The 20505-nt window shown below is 61.6% G+C and overlaps 1 protein-coding gene across 1 annotated transcript; it reads left to right on the top strand.

The window, feature by feature from the left end:
* The first annotated feature begins 5150 nt into the window (after positions 1-5150).
* On the top strand, positions 5151-9239 carry TMEM250 (transmembrane protein 250). Its single transcript, XM_037036629.1, has 2 exons — positions 5151-5614; positions 7056-9239. Exon 2 carries the CDS (start codon positions 7106-7108, stop codon positions 7583-7585), a length of 480 nt encoding a protein of 159 aa, XP_036892524.1. The 5' UTR covers positions 5151-5614; positions 7056-7105; the 3' UTR covers positions 7586-9239.
* The last annotated feature ends 11266 nt before the right edge of the window (positions 9240-20505 follow it).

Raw genomic sequence — 20505 nt, 5'->3', positions numbered from 1 at the left:
GAATGTGGGGGTGCGGGAAAGAGGGGCCCTTAAAGCGCAGACCCTTGTGTGGGTTTCTGGGCACAGGTGATCCCCGGCTCTGGGCGGTCCCTTTGGAGGGGCTGTCTTCAGCTGGGTGTGGCCTGGGCCAGACAGGTCCCCACTACGGGGACCTCCTCTCCCATAGGCCCAGATGCTGGGCATGGGTTCATCCCTGACCGTCAGCCTGTCAGCCCCCACCCCCCAAGAAAGGACAAAATGCAGCTTGAGTCAAAACACTCTTTTAATCAAGAATCCAAGGCAGGTGCCCTGGCTGGTGTGGCTCAGTGGATTGAGTGTCCGCCTGCAAACCAAAGGGCTGCCGGTTCAATCCCCAGTTGGGGTACATGCCTGAGTTGTAGTCTAGGTCCCTGGTGGGGGGGTATGAGAGAGATAACCACACATTGATGTTTCTCTCCATCTCTTTATTCCTTCCTTCCTTTCCCTCTGAAAGTGAATAAAATAAAATCTTAAATTAAAAAAAGAAGAATCCAAGGTAGGAACTGGAGGGCTGAGGGGAGATGTCGGTGCCAGTGGAAGACCCCAGATACATTCTGCTTCTCATTGTTCTGGAAAAGCGGGAGGGGCAGGGGGCGAAGCTGATGTGGGCACCAGGGCCTCTGGAGCCCAGCAAACTGGAGTAGGAAGTGTTCTAGATGGTGATTTCTGGGCCTGGCTTATCCAGGTGACACACGGGAAGGCCACCGTGTTCCCAAGCCCGCATGCCCACGCGGTCTGAGCTGTGGTCCTGGCTGACAGACACCACCTCTGTGAGAGGGGAGGGACACCGTGCCCACAGGAAAGACGTGGCCCCGACCTCTGATCTCCAAGGCCAGAGGCCTTGGGCCTCATGCTTGTCGGGGGCGGGGCGGGGCGGGGCGGGGCGTCCCAGCTCCCTGTGGGTGCACCCTCCTGGCTACCCATCACTTCCTGCCCGCAGATCATTCTGGGATGATTAAATTAGCGGATGCAATCATGATCTGAAGCAAGTTAATTGAGAGAATTTATTTGGGCCTGACAGTTTTATGCATGTTTGATTAAGTATTATACGGTCGGTTTTTGATTTCGCATAATTTAACCCTAAACCCTGCGCTGGGGGGCCCATCAACCACAACGACCAAAATAAACCTCTTTGAAGTTGCGTCTATTTATAATGTATTTCTGAGTGCAGCGTCTTCCAGATTGTTTTTGGTGCTGTCGTCGAAGCAACAAATACACACGTTAAACTCACACTGTGAGCGTTTAGCCCTTAAATCTTCCGCGGTGTGTTCAATTCATTAAAAGTCTCTATTGCTACAAGCGGCACATCCGCGCCTGTTTGTCTTCCAGCGTGCAGTGAAGTGCACCTAGCTGGCCGGGTTCCTGGGAGGCAGACAGATCGCCCACGCCACGCGATGACGGCTCGGCCACAGATCCTCCCTCCTGTCATCACGGCTCTGCTCAGTCACCAGGGGACAAGCTGTGTCTTCTGTGGAAGTCGCACTGAGGGACGCAGACGAGGGCTGTGGAAGGAGTCCGATCCAGGTGAGCGCCAACCCTGAACACAAGCTTTTCGTGGTGGCCCTGTCATGGCCCAGGCCTGGGCTTTGGGAGAGGCCATGTCCATTAAACGGCAGAGCCAGCTGCCCAAGAGGAAGCCAGAGCCACCAAGAAGCTGGGCCGTGTGGCCTCCTCCTCGTCACTGAGCAGGGCTGGGGTCCAGGTGCTGTCCAACTCACAGAGAAGGCTGCAGGCTTTGGGAGGTGAAGCAGTTCACCGGAGCCCAGAGCGGCCTGCTGCAGCTTTTGGGTGGGGGGAACACCATTCCAAAACGAGGGCAAATCTGCAAACTATGAGCGCTTTGACCCAGACGCTTCAGACAGTCCTCAGAACCACTCACAAAGCCAGAAGGCATGGGTCCAGTTCCCCGCCATGGCCACATCCTGCCCTGTGCCCAGGCTGCCTGTGTGGGGTGCAGGCTGGACCTAGCGGGGGTCATGCCACAGGTGTCATGGGCGATGCCAGGCTGAGGCCTGCTGGTCTCCAATGGCCTCCCCGCCTTTTTCAAAGCCCAGCACCAGGCAGGCCCTTTGGTCAGCCCACCCACCCAACAGCACTGAGCCCTGCTGTGGGCCGGGACCAGGGCCAGGAGTTGTCCTCAGCAGCTTCCGCTCCAGAAGGATGGGACGGGCCGGGCAGCAGGGCATCCTCCCTGCCCCACATGACCTTGCTTCGAGACAGTGACAAGCTCCAGCCAGTATTGGACTCGGTAAGATGAGGGAGAGCCAATGGGGGGAAAGAGAAGGAGGAGAGGAGAAGCAGGTGGGACAGGAGGTACTCCCTCGCTCCAATCACCTCGCAGGTGCAGCTCGCCCCGGGGAACGGAGGACCGCGCCCCGGCTAGAGAGGGGTGGGGCCAGAGCCAAACAAGGCCCGGGGTGGTTACGAGAATTTGAAATTACATATTGCTTTGCTCAAACCATCTGGACATGTGATGGCCACCCCAAATTCAGAATCGGGGCCCCTGGGGCGTGGACCCAGCAGGACAGTGACTCGAGGCTCTGTTCTGTGGGACACTGGGGCTCAGCTGGGAAGCCTCAAGTCTGTGAGTGACCTGAAGGGCTGAGGCCAAAAATGCCGGGGGCTCCTTGTCTCACAGGTCTGACTCTGCCCGCAATACCAACAGGCAGGCTTCAGCTCCTGGCGCTCCTCTCCAGGGCCTCCCCCACCTGCCCTCCCACACGCCCAACATGTCCCCAACACGACCCCCAATGCCCCCACGAGCCTTCCATGTGGCCCCCGTGTGCCCAGCACTGCCCCTACCTGGCCCCTTGCTTGTGCCCCCCACAACCCTCATGTGCTCCCTAACTTCCTGCCACGTGACAACCCACATGGTCATTACCAGCCCCCCTGCTGATCCCCGCCGAGTTCCCCTTCACGTGCCCTTTGTGTGACACCCTCACAGGCCCTCTCCTTCATGCCCTCCGCACACCCCTCTCAGTATGGCGATGAGTGCAGCAAAGGAGAGTCCAGGAGGCCGACGTGGATGCCACATAGCTGCCTGGGACCCGACCCGGGAGACTACAGGCGTCCCTGGGGCCTCAGAATCCGGTGACTAAAGCAACCCAAGGCCAAGGGGAGAAATGTTTCTGGACTTCGAGGTTACTGCAGGCCATTTATGAGGCGGCATCTCTGCGCCAGTGAGCAGAGGGATGGAAGGTAGGGGGTGCTGGGCTCAGAGAGGATAAATAACCCTTACGGTCAGTCAACAAACCTCCCCGAAGGCCAGAGTCAGGGTTCCTGGATCTGCAGGCCATTGCGTGTCTGGGGGTGCCTCAGCCCGGCCATGGCAGCTCAAAAGCAGTCACAGACAACTGGGGAGTGCTGGGATTTGGCCCAGGCACCCTAGTTTACCCCTGGACTCCAAGTACCCCACCGCGGGCTCTGCATGCAGGGTCCCAGCAGGTGGCGCCAGGCCGCTACCAGCAGCTCCAAGACTCAGCGGGAGGACTGGGCTGACCTGGGACTGACCTGGGGGAGGGGACCCCCAGGAGGACAGAGAGCAGATGGGACCACCCCCCTCAACCAGCACCAGGGCAAGCCTGTGACCAAACACAGCATGGTCCAGGGGCTGCCATGGAGCTGGCCCCAGGACACAACCCTGTCCTCAGGTCTCCTGATGGACAGTGGGTGCTGCAGGTGGGTGTCACCCAGAGCTTGGACAGAGTGTATGGTCAGAAGTTGTTGTGTAAGTCCCCGGAGCTGTTTAAAATGTGCACATGTGGACTGCATGACAAGGCAGGAATGCATTTTTGCGTGGGAAGAAAACAGCTGGTGGGAGAGATGGCTGTAAAGGAGTACTTGCAGCTTTGGGGGTAGAGGAAGGGTAGGATGGAGTTAGAACCCTCCCAGCAGGGGCAGGAGGAGCCAGAGAAGGGGTAGCACCTGACTGGAGGCCACCTCCCAGACAGCGGGATACCTGACCCAGGTTTTGAAGGTTACGTAGGAGCTCGGCAGGTGGAGGAGTGAGGACTGAGGAGCAATACAGAAAAGTATGCAGGAGCAAGTCATGGACTGGAACGGTGATTTTCAACTGTTTTCATCTCATGGCACACATAAACCAATCACCAAAATTCTGCAGCCCACCAAAAAATGTATTTTTTTCAGATCTGACCAAAAATAGGTACAATTTTGATGTATTCACACCACACTGCTATTGCTGTGTTGGCTTTTCTTTTCTTTTTAACAATCTAAGGGAAAAGAGGTCTGTGCTCCTGACTAAATTGTCAAGTGTTGCATGCTTTAAAAATCCTTGCAGCACACGGGTTGAAATCCTTGGGCTAGAGCAATGGGGCTTCTTCACAGAGCTGAGGGGGCAGCCTGCCTGTGACGTCCCCCGGGGACAGGGCTGGGAAAGCTACCACTGCCGGGCGGCCGCAGAGCAGGGAGCCAGTGCAGAGACCCTGCCTGCAGAGATGCCTTTTAAGAAACCTTAAAAGGTCCCCCTTCCCTCTCATCCTCTCCCGTTACTGCTTCACCGCTGCTCTGGACACTTTCAAAAACGCCTCCGGCTTCAGGCTTCCGCCCCTTCCCTCTCCATCTGACCGCACCAGACCCTCCTCACCAGCAGGGGAGGAGCTGAAGGGCCAGTTCCACATGGCCCTTCCCACAGTCCCCAGGGCAGGGACTAGGTGTGAGCAGGCTGGGGTCAGGGCTCAACCAGGTGACTTGCAGGCCCTTAGCCCCTGCAGTTGGGGGCAGACAGCCGCTTGCACATGGGTGAAATTTGCACGATCTCGAACTTGATAGAATTTAGGCGAATGGAACGTACTAGCTACATACAAGGGCACCTCTCTATCCTGGCACCTCTGTGGGATTAAAATATTTAAAGTCCTCCGCATAAAAATCATCATTCTGGAAAGGGCAACCCCAGAGCTTGTGGGTGTCCGCCAAACGCCCCTCCAGACCACCCCGGACTCCGGCCCTCTGCCCCACCCCAATGCCCAACAGTAGGGCTCCGAGTGGCAGTCTCTAGTGGCCGGGATCGTGGGCCCGCCCCCTCCAGGTGTCCGCAAAGCAACGGCCCTCCCGGCTCCGTCCACCCGGGCGCGCGCCTGCGTACTTCCAACGGCTTCTAACGCAGCGGCGCGTGCGCGGAAGAGCTGTCCGGAATCCGCACGCGCAAGACTCACTATCTGCGCCCGCGCAGAACTGGCTAAGGCGCCTGGGGTGTACGACGGCCGGTGATGTCAGTTGAACGTCGTAGGGCGAGCGCCACGCACGCACGCACGCCGAGGGGGAAACGTCGAGTTCCGGGTGTTCAGAGTCGACCCCAAACTGGGGGGAAGGGTGGTGCTCTCGGTGTCGGAGTGGGCGGAGGGGCGTGAGGAGAGCCCTACGGTGGCCGCTGAGGGACGGCGCTACGGCTCCCACGCTGGGCCAAACGCCGCCGGCCGCCGGCCGCCCGAGCCCCTGGCCCTTCGGGGCAGGTGGGGACGTGTGAGGTACCGAGCCCCGCAGCCACCGCGTCGTCGGCACCATGCGACTGCCCTACTTCTGGAGCCCCGAGGAACAGGGGGGCTCGCAGGCCGGGACGCCGGCGCGGAGAGGGCACCCGGTGAGCTGGTGGGCGTGGGTTGCCCCGGGCGTCTCCAGGGCCGCGGGCAGGGGGCTCCCCGGGGATCCCGGCGGGTGGGTTCTGCCCTCGTGGTCGCCAGTTCCCCCAGAGGCAGGCAGGCAGAGCCGCCTTGTGCCCAGGACGCATTGATCCGGGACTCGGTGCCACTTGGGCGGCCGAGCGCCTTGGGGGCCTGGGGCCTGGGGCCGGTGGCAAAATGGAGCCTCCCTGGGTCGGGACCGTGCGTCGCGGTCTCGTCCACTTGCTCCGACCTCTACGCTGGTGGCACGGATACCTGGCGCACCAGGAGGTCCTTGCCCCCGGGCCAGGTGGCGATCAGAGGTGGGCCGCGTCTCCGCAGCGTGCAGGGAGTGAGGGGCGGCTGTCTAGCGACCCTCTCGGTTGGACGAGGGCACCGACTGTCTAAATGCCATTGGCTGAGACCGAAGTGAAGCCTGGATGGAGTAGCTCTGAGCCCCGGCAGGGGGCCAGGTTTGGCCAGGTTCTGGCCAAACCCTGCGGGAAGGGCTGGGCCTGCGGGGCAGAGGAGGGGTGGACGCTCGGCCTCCCACTCCCCGGCCTCCGACGGGACCAGCACTTGGGCGGCCATTTGCTCTCACTGGTGGCGGGAGAGGGAGTTTGGAAAGGTCCCCCCCTTCTGAAGGGAGGCAGGCCCCCCGCAGTGTTTCCCGGTGATCCGCAGCCAACTTGGCTGCTTTGACTGAACACGTTCTGGTCTAACGGCTCTACGTTTCTTTCCACAGACCTAGGCAAGCTTCCCATGGCAGTTACCTGGTAAAACTAGCGGCCCCTGCTGCTTCTCCCCCTGCGGCCCAGTCTGTAGGGGGAGAAGCATCTATCTCTTCTGGGACACGGGACACCCCAGCCTGCCAGGCATGGTGGCTCCCTAGTCTGTGGCGCTGCCTCCCACCGCACCCCTGAGAGCAGCGCTGTGGCCATCCCCGTTTCCCCGAGCTGCCTAGCTCCCGGCGCCTGGGTGTCTGGTTGCCGAAGTGCACTGCTCTGACGCGCCCTGTGCCCTCCCCATTCTGGTCCCACGGTGAGATGTCGCTCAGGGGTTTCCCTTCACCCTGGAGAAAGCGTCCTGAGGCGGCCAAGGCAGGGCTGGGGCACCCAGACCAACGCAGAGCTCGTGGGAGGGCGAGTTAGCCAGGGCTCCTGGTGGTCTGCTTCTGTCTCAGCACTGGCTGCCTCCAGGGGGACCCCGACCGCCATCCTGGCCCTTCCTCCCCGTCACGGGTGGATTAGCTCTTTTGGTTTCCACGTGATTGTGGGTCCCTTTCAAGTTGGCGGCAGAACTGGTATCCTAGACTTGGTTTCACTGTCCCTGAGAGCTGACGTGCCCTGGGCAAGGAATGTGCCCCGGATGCACTCTCGCCGCCCCTCGGGCCGACTGGGCTTCTCTGTTGCTTTTCTGCAGGGCCAGGCCTCCCCCGGGGCTCAGCTGCGGGCTCCCGGGCCTAGGTGCCCATGACGCTGACTGCCACCCGGACGCCGCCTCTGCTGCGAGCTAGCGCCGCCCAGGCCCCAATGCCGGTCATGCCCATCCCGAGGCGGGTGCGCTCCTTCCACGGCCCGCACACCACCTGCCTGCACGCAGCCTGCGGGCCCGCACGCACCTCCCGCCTGGCACGCACCAAGTACAACAACTTTGACGTGTACGTGCGGGCGCGTTGGCTGTACGGCTTCATCCGCTTCCTGCTCTACTTCAGCTGCAGCCTCTTCACAGCCGCGCTGTGGGGCGCGCTGGCCGCCCTCTTCTGCCTGCAGTACCTGGGCGTGCGCGTCCTCCTGCGCTTCCAGCTCAAGCTGTCGGTGCTGCTGCTGCTGCTGGGCCGCCGGCGCGTGGACTTCCGCCTGCTCAACGAGCTTCTGGTCTACGGCATCCATGTGACCATGCTGCTGGTCGGAGGCCTGGGCTGGTGCTTCATGGTCTTCGTGGACATGTGAGCGCCCTGCGGCCTGATCCGATTGGTTCCCTGAACTGTGGGTCTCTTCTTGAGGCGGGTAGGTCAGGGCCCTTATCTGTCACTGGACAAGGTCTCTGTCCGGGCGAGGAACAGGCGGAGACTTCTGTGAGGGGGGCGCTGCGCCCTCCCATCCGCCCAATCTCTCCCCTGCGTCTTCTGCGTGCCCTCAGGTGCAGCGTTGTCTTGGCCACCTCCCTGTGCTTCCAGCCTGCACTTTCCAGGCCATGCTGCGTCCCAGGCCATTCTCCAGGACACTGGCCAGATGTGCGGCCCAGGGGCAGATCTGGAGGGGGTCCTCCTGGCGGTGTACCCGGTCCCTGCCCTGGGGGAGCGTCAGGCTCCATTCACCACACTGCCACCAAGCTATTCACTCTGCCCTGTGCTGCCCCCCGGTCCTGGCATAGCCCGCAGGCCCTCATCTGCCTGGCATCCTGAGATGTCAGTCCCAGGGTGGTCCTCAGGATCTCCTTGGTTTGTGCAGACGCAGTCTGCCAAGCATCCCAGCCTCGGTAGGGTCCAGCCCAGGGCAGGCCTGTCTTCCTCCTGGGTAGGTCTAAATGGGGGCTTCTGGGAAGGCAACGCAGTTCCTTCCTGGCTTTGGGAGGTGCTTTTGGTCTCTTTTCCTGTGAGGAAACACCCAAACTTGAGACCTAGGTGTCTGGAACAGAGGTCAGAGGTGGTGGGAGGCACTGAGTGTGCTCCACAAAACCTGGGCAGACCCTGCATTTCAAAGCACCTCTCAGAGTCGAGGCTGTGGCCCAGGGCTGGGTTTCTAGGCTCAGCTGCCCTGTTGCTCCTGCCTTTGCGATTGTTGGCGTGAAGAGCAAAAATGGACGTGGCCAGGAAAGAGCAAAGGGCTGGTGGTCCAGGGCGTGGCTTTGGTCGCAGGGAACACACTGCAGAGGCCCGGCATCTTGTCCAGATCCCTTGCTCTGGCCTTCTGCCTCAGGGGGACAGGGTGGCCGTGTGCTTTGGTGGCACAGTGGGCCTCCTTGGCAAGGGAGAGGGCACTCTGAATAATTGTGCAGGGACAGCAGACAGACACTGGTCCAGGATGTAGGGCCACGGCTGCTACACCCCAAGTCACCCCACACCCCCTAGGCATGGGCAGTGGCCCTTTTGACCCTGCCTGGCCAGGCAGGCCAGGGGCCCCCGGGGGGCTTTCAGGACTGTTGTCTGCCTCTGGAAGAAAACCCAAATCAGGGAGAGAAAGAAAGCAGAAACCCTTGGCTGTGACCACGCCACAGTCCGGAGTCAGCTGTCGGACGACCGTGGAGGGCTCCCCAGGGGCAGCACGAGCTGCGTGTCCGAGCCCCGGACAGCGGTGAGGGGCTAGCCCGAGGGACCCCCACTGCTCTGCACTGCAGAGCCCTTTGCACTAGGCCGTGCTGGTTCCTAAAAGCTTTGTTTGTGTTCGTTAGCTCACGTCGCTCAGATCTCACAGAGCCCACTGGCCTGGGCGGGCGTGTGTTCACGCCGTCGGGATGGCGGGAGGGGTCTGGCTGTGCACCGCCTGAATGTCCGCCTGGTAGTACCGGGGGCTGACACACTCAGCGTGCAGCTGCTCGGGGGCCCGAGTGCCTGCAAATTCTTTAGGAAATGAGCCACCTGCATTAAACTTATTTTTTTAACGCGTTGATGGAGTGATTTCTTGGAGCTCAATCGTTTATTCCTTTTTTCCCCCCTAAAAATATTAACAACCAAAACCAAGTAAAATTAGGGACATTTTGAAGCAGATATCAAAATGCTGGGACAGAGGTGGCGGGCTGCAGACGCATTTCACGGTGGGAGCCTGCCCCGTGGGTGGGGGTGCTGTGAGGGCTGAAGTCAACCAACAGATGGCGTGTGGATCCCCCAGGTAGGGTGGGGCACCCTGGGCCTGGGGCAGGCGGCCACCTCTAGGGACAGTGCGTGTGCGCAGGAACAGAGGCAGAGAACTGATGAAACAGGAGGGACACAGAAAGTTTCCCTGGCTCCTGGGGGGAGGGGCACTGCAGTGGTGGGTGACAGCCTTCAAAGCAGCCCAATGGCCAGGGAGTGTCCTCAGGAGGGAGACGGCTGTCCCCAGCAGCCTGGCTGTTCTTTCTGCACATAGGGGGGGTTGATTATTTCAGAAGAAAACCCTGACGGGTTTGGGGGCCCAGCGTCTGATGGCAGAGTTGGTGACGTCCCCACAGAGTCTTTGGCATCTGAAGCAGCGGAGGTGGTGAGCAGAGCTCCGAGGGATGCTGCTTCCCAGGCTCGCCTCACCCGTGACCTCGGTGGGCACAGGTGCACCCATGGGAGGGCCTTGCCATTGCTGTCTTGGGTTGGTCCTCTGGCTGCATCGTATACCCCCCCCGGCTTTGCCTTGTTTTCAGGGGCTTGGGGTGGCTTCCTGGGTGGTCAGCTAGGCTAGTGCTGGCCAGCATGGGAGTCACCACCCCCACAGGGCCCCTGAGTTCGGGGACCCGGCTGCTGTGGCTGAGCAGCTAAGGTCTGAGGACATGGCCACATGTGGCCCAAGGTCACCTTACTGGCTTGGACCTGGCAGCTGGATTATAACTGTTTTGTGTGTGACAGGCCACTCTGTCCTCTTGGCTGATTGAACCTGAGGTCTCCTGTGTGACAGCCACCATTTTTAAAGATGACATCCCTGAATGGCCGATCAGGGACTTGCACAGAACCTGGTCCCCCCAATGATGCTCCAGTTACCAGTTAGGGATCTGCTCTGCGTGGGGCTGGGGCCCTCGGGGGGCTACCCCAGCAGCCGCAGCAGCAGCAGCAGCTGGGTCTCTGCCCAGGGCGGGAGTCCGGCCCGGCTCCCTGGACACGGGCATCAGCTGAAATGCCATCAAGCAGATCTCACTGTGGAAGTGACCAGTGTGATGAGAGGCTTCTGGAGGCTCCCAGGGCCAAGCCAGGGCCAAGCCAGGGCCAAACCGAGACCGGCCTGAAGAGTGTGGGACACTTGGCGAGTGCTAGGGGCTCGGGCCAGTCTGGGAGGCAAGGTTCGTCCCTGAGAGGCCTCCAGTCCGCAGTGGCTGCCCCCCTCGCCCCCCAGGGGCCCCAGTCTGCTGCTGAGATAGAGAGGTGATTGGGAGAGCTGGCAGGTCTGACCGAAGTGACGAGGGTCGGGTGAGGAGGGCCACAGCACACAGCGGGACATGCAGGTGTATGAAGCCAGCACTGGAAGCCAGGGGAGCACCCTGAGGTCCTGGAATTGGCACTGCCACCTGGCGGTGACATCACCTGGATGATGGTGACAGTGGGCTGCTGTCAATTTGGGGTCAGGACCTTGGAGGGCAGAGGGTAGGCAGGTGTGAACCAGACTCTGCACAGGGACCTCAGAGGAGGGTGCTGGCCACGGCAGCTCCCAGGGAGGGTGGGCAGGGTGGCCATGGGGGTCAGCTGCCAGCGTGGGGCTCGGAGGGGCGCCTGAGGCCCAGAGGCCTGGGAAGGAGACAGTTGAATTTTGGGGAGGGCGATCGCTGGGCAGCAGGAGAGAGCCTGGAGGGCAGCGGTCTCCAAGATGGGAGGTCAGGCCCTGGCTGGTGTGGCTCAGTGGGTTGGGTGCCAGCCTGCAAACCAAAGGGTCACAGGTTCGGTTCCCAGTTGGGACACCTGCCTGGGTTGCAGCCTAGGTCCCCGGGGGGGGGGGGCATGTGAGACACTGCCGACTGATATTTCTCTTGCACACCATTGTTTCTCTCCTTCTCCCTTGCCCCCTCTCTAAGACATAAGGAAAATCTTTTCTTTTAAAAATTTTTAGCCCTGGCGGCTGTAGCTCAGTGGATTGAGTGCGGGCCTGCGAACCAGAGGATCGTGGTTCGATTCCCAGTCAGGGCACATACCTAGGTTGCAGGCCAGTTCCCGGCAGGGGACACACGATATGCATTGTGTCTCCTCAGCAAAGGCAACCATACATTGATAAAAAATAAATAAAAATAAAAAAAAATAAAATAAAATAAATTTTTTTTAAATATTTTATTTACTTATCTTTCAAGGGGAAGGGAAGGAGAGAGGGAGAGAAACATCAATGTATGGTTGCCTTTCGTGCATCCCCTGCTGGGTGTTGGCCTGCAGGGAACTGGCCTGCAACCCAGGCATGTGCCCTGACTGGGAATCGAACCGTGATCATCTGGTTCGCAGGTCCTCGCTCAATCCAGTGAGCTACACCAGCCAGGGCTAAAAAATTTTTTTAAAAAGAGGGGAGGTCGGTGGTCAGGGCCAAGGGCAGAGAAGGGGGAGCAGTTCTCCCTGAACAAAGGTCAGAGGTGCTTAATCGGGGCGTCCTGGGGACCGGTGTTGGGGGTGCATTTGGCGGAAAACACCTGGCCCAGCAACGGAAACAAGCAGATGGGGGCGGTGGGAACCAGGGCTTGGAGTCTTGAGAAACCACGGGCTTGTTGGAGAAAGTCTGGGTGCTGTCCAGGCTCCTGGCAGTCCCTGCGTCCCCCCACCTCCCTGCCCCCTGGGTGGTGGCAGCTGGCTGAATAGTCTGAGGGAGGGGCACCGCCCCCCCAGGATAGTCCAGGCCAGAGTGTGGCCCATGTTCCCGTGGAGGACAGGGCCGCCCACTGGGCCTGCCTATGGGTATTGATGTTCCCTGACCTTGAGAGGTCCCTGTCACTTCCAGCCTGGGGTTGGACAAGGGGGAGCGGATGGCAGGCGCTGGTGCTGACCCAGCACTTTCTGGGGAGGGCGAACGCTGCCTTCCACCCGTAGGGGACTGTTCCCGGTTTCTCTGTTTGGGGGGGTGTTTTGGAAGCCCCTCCCCCTGGGGAGGGGCTTCCCCGCTGCCCCAGGGATGGCTCTGCTGTGGGCTCAGGCAGGAGCTGCTGTCCAGGCCCCCCCCCCCCCCCCCCNAGGAGCTGCTGTCCAGCCCCCCCCCCCCCCCCGCAAGCCTCCTAACGGCTCCCCAAGGGTGAGCCCGCCTCGCCAGCATCCTTGCCTGGGAGGGGACAGGGACATGCGGGGACATACGGTGCCGCTGATTCAGCAGCTCCTNCCCCCCCAGGATAGTCCAGGCCAGAGTGTGGCCCGTGTTCCCGTGGAGGACAGGGCCGCCCACTGGGCCTGCCTATGGGTATTGATGTTCCCTGACCTTGAGAGGTCCCTGTCACTTCCAGCCTGGGGTTGGACAAGGGGGAGCGGATGGCAGGCGCTGGTGCTGACCCAGCACTTTCTGGGGAGGGCGCACGCTGCCTTCCACCCGTAGGGGACTGTTCCCGGTTTCTCTGTTTGGGGGGGTGTTTTGGAAGCCCCTCCCCCTGGGGAGGTGCTTCCCCGCTGCCCCAGGGATGGCTCTGCTGTGGGCTCAGGCAGGAGCTGCTGTCCAGACCCCCCCCCACCCCCGCAAGCCTCCTAACGGCTCCCCAAGGGTGAGCCCGCCTCGCCAGCATCCTTGCCTGGGAGGGGACAGGGACATGCGGGGACATAAGGTGCCGCTGATTCAGCAGCTCCTGGCCATGCCCCTCCCCCAGCCCCCGCCAGGCAGCGTGCCCAGGGAAGGCTGGCAGCTGTGTCACACGGGGCCTCTGGCAGGTTGCCGTGGCTCCCGGTGTGTGGCCCACACTGAGCCTGGTGGTGGCGGACTGATGCTGGGATGGGCTGCAGAGTGGCCCCACAGGAGGGCACGTGTGTCCTCCCCTCTCCCCCCTGCTGGGGCGGCAGGCAGTCCCCTAGAAGCCCAGGTCTCAGGCAGAGTTCCTCCACCCAGGCCCACCCAACCCTGGTTTTTTTGCTACTCAGCAAGGGCAGGCTGAAAGGGTCAGGGACTAGCCAGCTGATGTGAGTGGCCCCGGCCAGAGGGAGCAGAGCCCGAGCCAGGAGTCCTAGGGCCCAGGAAGGGTTGGGTTTGCTCCTCACTGCAGTGGGAAGCTCACTATGAGAGGCAGCCCAGTGGACGCAGGGCGGGAAGGGGCCGGAGCCCTTCCTGAGTGGGAGCTGGGGCCCTTCCCCAGTGGCACCTGTATGGATGGGACATGGGACAGACGCCTGGAGTCCAGCAGGGTGGGTAAGGAGGGGTGACAGGCACCCCACCCGACAATGCGTCCGTGGTCGCCTGGAGACTGCCTCAGACAGGAGCCCTGAAACCATGGGCAAGTCCACCACGTCCAGAGTTGCGTTCCCACCAGCTGCATGCTGGCCGCACCCCTTCCCACAGGCAGCACCCCACTCTGCTTTCTGGGAACCTTAACTAGTCCTGGCCGAGATGCCGAATAAATGTTTATACAGAAACCAGTCCAGCCTAGCAGTGATGTCATGGGGTCAGGAGAGGCCAGGTGGCCTTGGAAGGAGGAGTGTCCCTGTGCTGTGCGGGGCTGGACTCCACACAGGGTAGAGCAGGTGATAATACCTGGGAGCCTGAAGTAGGGGGTGGGCTGCAGGCCCTTCCTCTCAGGGGACCTGGAAGAAGTGGGCTCTCCAGAGGGGGCCATCTGCTCACTCCAGCAGGCAGTGGTGACCTCTGCCCTCACTGGGGTCAGGAGATGGACAGCTTGGGCCCCACAACCACACACAGCCAGGTGTGTGGGGTGGCATTGCCCGTCCTCCTGGGGAGCCCCCACATACAGCCTGGGGTTCAGTCGCTGCCCACCCCTTGCTCCCATGCCTCCACTGGTAGGTTTTTTTTTTTTTAGAGAAAGGGAAAAGGAGGGAAGGAGAGAGGGAGAGAAACATTAATGTGTGGTTGTCTCTCACACGCCGCCTCCTGGGGACTTGGCCCGCAACCCCGGCATGTGCCCTGACTGGGAATCAAACTGGCTGCCCTTTGGTTCCCAAGCCCATGCTCAATCCACTGAGCCACACCAGCCAGGGGTAGGAATGTTTTTGCCATTCCAACCACCCTATGCTTCAGAGGAGGGTCCAGGTGACAGAGCGTGTGGACCTCCAGCTCCTTCCAGCAGCGCCCACGGGTGCCCTCGCTCCTTAGCACCTGGTGGCCTGGGCTTCTTGCACTGACCACCCGGCTCTGGCCCTAGGGTCCTGTAGCGCAGCCCTGCTCCGTGCCTCCCACAAGACCTGGGGCTGGGGGCTCCTCCCAGGCCTGGGATACTGCCCACCGTCCACCTGAGCAGTATGCTTTTCAGAACTGAGGGGGGCCCTGGCAAAGGTGCTCAGTTGATTAGAGCATCCTCCAAGATCCATAGAGGTTGTGGGTTCAATCCCAGGTCAGGGCACCTACAATAATCAGCCAATGAATGCATGAATGAGTGGAGCAACAAACAATGTTCCTCTCTCTCTCTGCCCCCAAGACCAATTAGAACAAAAAGACACGCCAGGTCTGCTGTGCTCTGCCACTGCCCAGGGCGAGGGTAAAGTGGGGTGTTGGGGAGTGAACTTCATTCTTTACAACAGCCCCCATGGCAGACACAGCGGTGATGTGAATTACTTGCATGTTTTCACATTGTCCTGAGGTAGCCCGTTTTCCCGGCTCCCTCCAAGTGTAAAAGGAACGCTCTTCCTCCGTGACGTCACACCTGGAGCTGACTCAGCCCAAGCTGGCTGGCCACCTGTCCTGCACAGGTGCCCCAGAGGCGCAGTTCAAGTGGGGGCGGTTCCACGGGACCCACCCCCCCTCTCCCCGTGCACTGGGGCTCGCACACATGTGTGCATGTGTGTACATGCCTATGTGCACATGTTTCCTCAGGTTCCAGTCCCAGCCTTGAGCACCTAGAGTTGGGCAGAGCAGGGTGGTGAGTCCTGGCTCCCTACCCTTGGGGCTCAGTGCTCCCTCCAGGTGCTCTTGAACAGAGTGAAGGGGCCAGATCGCCCCAGGTAAACAGCCTGCGGTCAAAGCAGAGAGGCAAGGGAGGGGAAGCCCCTTTTCCTCGCCTGCCTCTGGGTCGGGTGGTCAGCCTCTGAGTGGATTCACATGAAGAAGGGCCTGTTCCAGCCACCCTGCTGCGTGGGTGTCTGCTTCTCTCCATGCCCAGCCCTTCCTGTGAGATAAGGAGAGGAAGTCAAGGGCCAGCCGGACTTGCAGCCCGGAGTGGACAGGGCTCCGGGGAGCTCGGCCCAAGGCCAGCAACCCCCCAGGTGGGGTGGGCGGCCCGGGCTGAGGCTGCACACCCTGAGCTGGGGCGGAAAGGCACTCAGTGGCCCAAACCCATTCCCTGGTTTCGACCTCAGGGACGTGTCCTGCAGCGTCAGCCTGGAGGAGGGGCCACACTCTCTCCCAGAGCACTGGGAAGGCGTGCAGTTGCAGAATGAATGAATGAAAGGGCAGGCAAGTGAAAGCCCTTGTCCCCATCCGTCCTGGCTGCTGCGACAGAACCACAGCCACAGCTGGGGGGGACTTAGGAACAACACAGACTTCCGGTCTGGGGGCTGCAAGTCCGGGGTCCTGGTGCCGCAGGTCTGGTGTCTGGTGAGGCCGTCTTCTCGCTGTGTCCTCAGTGGGCGGTGGAAGGGGCCAGGGCTCTCCGGAGCCTCACTAGGGGGCACCAATCCCATCCTTGGGGGCTCCACCCACAGGTCCTAGTCACCTCCCAAAGGCCCCACCTCCTTTTCCTTCACCTCGGGGGCCAGGATTGAGCATATGAATTTGGGGGACATACACTCACAGTAGCATGTCCCTGGTGCCCCCAGGGCCTGTCACTCCGTGGGCCCTCTGTGCTCACTTTCCAAATGGCCCTGGGAGCTGGGTCTCATGGGCAGAACATCTCCCTCCAGGAGGGGCCAAGGCAGTGAGTTACCGGGGAAAGGCGGCCCCCCCATTCAGGACCTGGGCCACTGAAGTCCCTCCACTCGTCTCGCCCGGGTGTCTCCAGCTGCTGTTGCTGGCACTGCTCCCGAGCCCTGTCCGATCTCATCTCCGGGAAGCGTGTGCCCAGCTGTCACCCATGTCCAGCAGAGGCACCAACCGCCCTCGAGCTGGGTGCCCACCCTGGCATGGGGACCACTGCAGCCACCCGACCCTCCGCCTTTGTGAGAGGCGGCGGCAGTGCCAGCTGCTGGCACAGCTGCGCAGAGCGTGAGAGGGAATTTAGGACAGAAAGGGGACTGGCAGCTCCGACTCACACGGAAGAGGCTCGCGCACTGCCCTGATTCTCGCACACAGACCAAAATACTCACCCAGTTTCCTTCTGTGCGCGGGGTCCAAACTCATCAGACAAGAGCGCACAGCTGGTCCCCGGCCCCTGTGGCCGCCCCTCAGGCTGCACTCACCAGTTCACCGACCCGAAGGCCAGGCCGAAGCCGGGAGGGGTGGGAAGGTGAAACACCTGTGTGGACAGGTGCCCCCCACCACACCGGGCACCCAGTGGGTGAGGGCCCCACCCTCCATGCAGCTGTTGGGCGGGGCAGGTTTGTGAGCCAGGGTGGCGGGCCTCTCCCCAACCCTGAGCCAGCCCTGCGCTGCAGGCTCCCCTACAGTGGAGGTGGGCCCAGGGCTGGAAGGGCCGAGTGCCTGTCCGGGCACAGCTGCAGGCGACCTGGTGCCGACCTCTCTGGGGAGTTGAGGGGTCCCTGCTCTCTGCGCCTCAGTTACAGACCTGCGCGGAGGGGGGAGAGGAGTGCACCTGGACACCGTCCTGCCCTGGCCTGTGAAGTGCAGTGACGAGAAGGGAACATGCTCTCCCAGGCTCTGGAGGCGAGGGGCAGAGTGGTGAACAGTCGCACACCCGGCTGCCTGTTCATCCCTCAGTGGTGAGTCAAATGCCCCGGGAGCCCTCCCCAAGGGGCCAAAAGCGGGGCAGCTCTGTGGGTGGCAAACAGAGGCCCTGCCCTTGGAAGCCCGGTGCACTGGCTGGGCAGGAGCAGCCTGGCAGGCTCCCCCATCAGCACAGGTGGCCCTGGGCCCTCAGCACCCCACCTCCATATGCAGTCCAAGCCCCACAGTCCCCTCCCTGGACCCCCAGCGGGTCTAACAGGAACCTTCTTCCCCTTCTAGCAGCCAGGACCCCTGGTGCAGTAACCCAAGAAGCGGGCTGGGCTGGGCCAGGCTGGGTGCAGCCCAAAGCTGTCGATTCTGACACAGCATTGAGGCAGAGCTGTCAGGCTGGGGACAGACTGGATCTGGAGTGTGAGAAAGGCGGCGAGGAGAAGCCAGAGGTGGTTGGCCAGCTGCTGTAGGCTTGGAGCTTCCAGGACCAGCTGCCATCCGGTGCAGAGAGGGTGGGAGGGCAGAGTCTGAGTTCAGGGAGGGGCTCTGTGTGGCCACATCAAGTTTGAGAGGGCCATCAACCACCCAGGTGGACAGGCTGAGGCAGCAGCTGACTAAGTGAGCTTCGACAGGCCCTGGCCCTTCTCTGGGATGAGCCTCAGATGGGGAGGTGAGCCTCTTCCCAGAATGGACTCGGGTCGCGTGCAGACCCGACTAACTGCCTCAGGGCGAGGGTCCCTGCACCCCTGAGGTCCACACACAGAGCCCTGGCGACACAGCCACAGGGCGCCCAGGAGAACAAAAGTGGAGCGAGCAGAGTTTGGGTAAGTGGCTGGGAGGGTCTCGGTGAACTGGTGTGGACCCAGGAGCCCTGGAGGATGGGCTTCCTCTAGCTCCCTCCTCCATGGAAACCTTTCTCAGACAAGACGGGTCCCCACTGAGCACATGGCCACCCGCAGGACCGCAGCAGCGGCCCCCAGCAAGGTACCCAAGGCTTCCATCATCCAGGGAAGTACAGATAGGCCGCCAGGCCAAAGCTGAGCTCCCGGGGCACAGAGCACCCCCTGACACCCTTGCCTTGGTGGCTCATCAATATGCTCATCTATCCCTTGTGACTTCCCTGTTCCCCCAGCCAGATGCTCTGAATAAAGGGAAAATCAAGCCTCAGGCCAGGAAAGCTCAGGACCCTTGTCAGCAGCTGGGGCTGCAGTGCTATCAGCCCCCTCCGGAGGGGACTGTAGCCAACGACCTGCATATCAGCCAGCAGCAGGCTGAGGGTCACAACGTCTGAACAGTCTCAGGTCAAAGGGAGGGAGGGAGGTTCCCGCCCCACTCTTCCTGGGTTCAAGTCTTCCCCGCTGCCTGCCCAGGAGCCCTGAGCGAGCCCCAAGCTCACGGCATATCCCGCCCCAGCTGCATCCGTCCGCCCATCCCGTTAGTGTAACAGGAATAAAAAGATCCCTGTGAAAACCACATTAGAGAACACACATGGGACACGCAGGAAAGGTTGGGAGCTGCGTGTCAGGGTGGGGAAGGGGTGGCGGACACGGCCCCACAGAACCTGCACTCACCCCATCGTTCTTTGGGGAGCAGGTTTCTGGTTACCAGTTGCCTCCTAAACACTTGACTTTTCTCCAAATGTCCTTCATTAGGGAAGAAGGAATCTCATTACTCTTCAGAAAATAAAAGTGAGAATCACCACCACGTACAAATACATGGGCCAGCTCCCCAGGCACGAAGGCTCCCCCAGCGACCATCCCCCGCCCTGTCCTCACCTGCCCCTTCATACCTCCAGACCCTGCACGGTCCCCTGCAGTGGCCTGACTCCCGGTCTGGAAGCAGGGAGCGACACCTGTCCCTGCTCACACGTGCCACCTGTAGAAGCCGATTTCCCAGAGGCGTGTGCACTACCGAGATGACAAACTGGATGGAAGAGCATTGGGTGTCCTGGGCTGCTGAGCTGCCCCGCCCAGGCACGACTCCCTCCCACCTGGCCCCAGGGTCTCCGCTGGCCCTCCTGCAGGGCAGGCGGAAGACTGGGTGGCCTCCTGTCTGTCTCGCCTTGCACCACCTGGGCCAGGAAGACACACCAAGCTACCTGACATGTCTCCAGCCGGGAGGGAGTCTGCCCCGAGGGCCTGGAAGTGGCAGTGGAGACTGTGGCCATGTTTAGCTTGAAGTGGGGTTCAGGAGAGTGTCCATAGAGTCCTTGAGGGGGGAGGATCCGTTTATGACCAGGGTCAAGGACCTAGGATGAGCCAGGGGACAGGAATACTCGGACCAAGCTTCTGACAATTGTCTTAGGAATGACCTTGGCTAGCTGCCCTGCAGGGCTTTAACCTCTGACCCCCCCCACGGGGCACAGAATGGGGCCTGGGAGGGTGGGTGGGCCTCTTGCTTTTCACATAACCCCTCCTTCCCAGCGACTCCATGCTGGGGGTCACTGTCCCTGTGCCAACCCCGTTTTCCTGCAAGTGTAGGGGTGAGGGAGCCGGGCTACCTCAGCCCAGGGAGGACTACCGCAGCCAGTCCTGACCCCAGGCCCCAGGGTGGGGCGGAGGCGACTGAGCGGAAAGAAGGGGTGAAAGGGAGGTGTTTGTGGGTCCCTTCGGGTGTGCGGACCGCTTTATTTCTGCGCACTTGTTTCAAAATGGCACGTCTGTTCAGTAATGAGCCAGTGCAGCCGGAGCACACCGGGTCTGAGAGCAGACCTCGCGGCGTCCCCGCAGTTCGCAGTTCTCTGCCCTGCGCAGGAGACGCCGGCGCCCCGTGGTTCGCCCGAGGGCGCTCCCGCATTCCCGTTTTCCTGGCTGCCCTGGTGTCAGCCTCAGCGGAGGCCGCACACCCCTTCCGGCCGGCCGCCCCACTTGGCGGCGCATCCTGAAGGCTGCTCGGTGCAAACACTGCCGCTGCAGGGAGGGGCGTTCCAGGGGCGGGAGTGGGGTGGGGGGAGTGGCTCGGGGGCTTCCTGGGTCCGCGCGGGGGTCGGATGGCCAGAGAGTGTGAGTAGGCGCCGCTGTCCTAATCTGCCCGGCTGCCAGGCCCTCTGCCCTTCCGCATCCGGCCCCGGCCCAGTGCCCGGCGCAGGGTCGGACGCTCGGAGCTGGAGAAGGCTGCGCGCAGGAGGCGGGGGTGGCGGGGAGCTACCGCCTCTCACTGAGTCTGGGACCCCTGCGTCCGGAATCCCCCAGCTCAGTCTTCCCGCCCCCTCTCCAGCATTTCCGCCTCCCTCCTCGGGACACCCCTCCCAGGAGGAGCCCACCTGGTAGTGAGTACGAGCGCGTGCGCGCGCGGCCGGCGCGCTGTCCCTT

Source organism: Sturnira hondurensis, unplaced genomic scaffold (genome assembly GCF_014824575.4).
Source record: "Sturnira hondurensis isolate 20B ecotype Veracruz unplaced genomic scaffold, ASM1482457v3 Scaffold0022908, whole genome shotgun sequence".
Classification (NCBI taxonomy): Eukaryota; Metazoa; Chordata; class Mammalia; order Chiroptera; family Phyllostomidae; genus Sturnira; species Sturnira hondurensis.
Note: the sequence above shows the minus strand (reverse complement) of the source record. Positions and strands in the feature narration are given on the sequence as shown.

Bases quoted from the DNA above. Each gene is read 5' to 3' on its own strand.
- TMEM250 (XM_037036629.1), top strand. From the start codon at position 7,106: ATGACGCTGACTGCCACCCGGACGCCGCCTCTGCTGCGAGCTAGCGCC.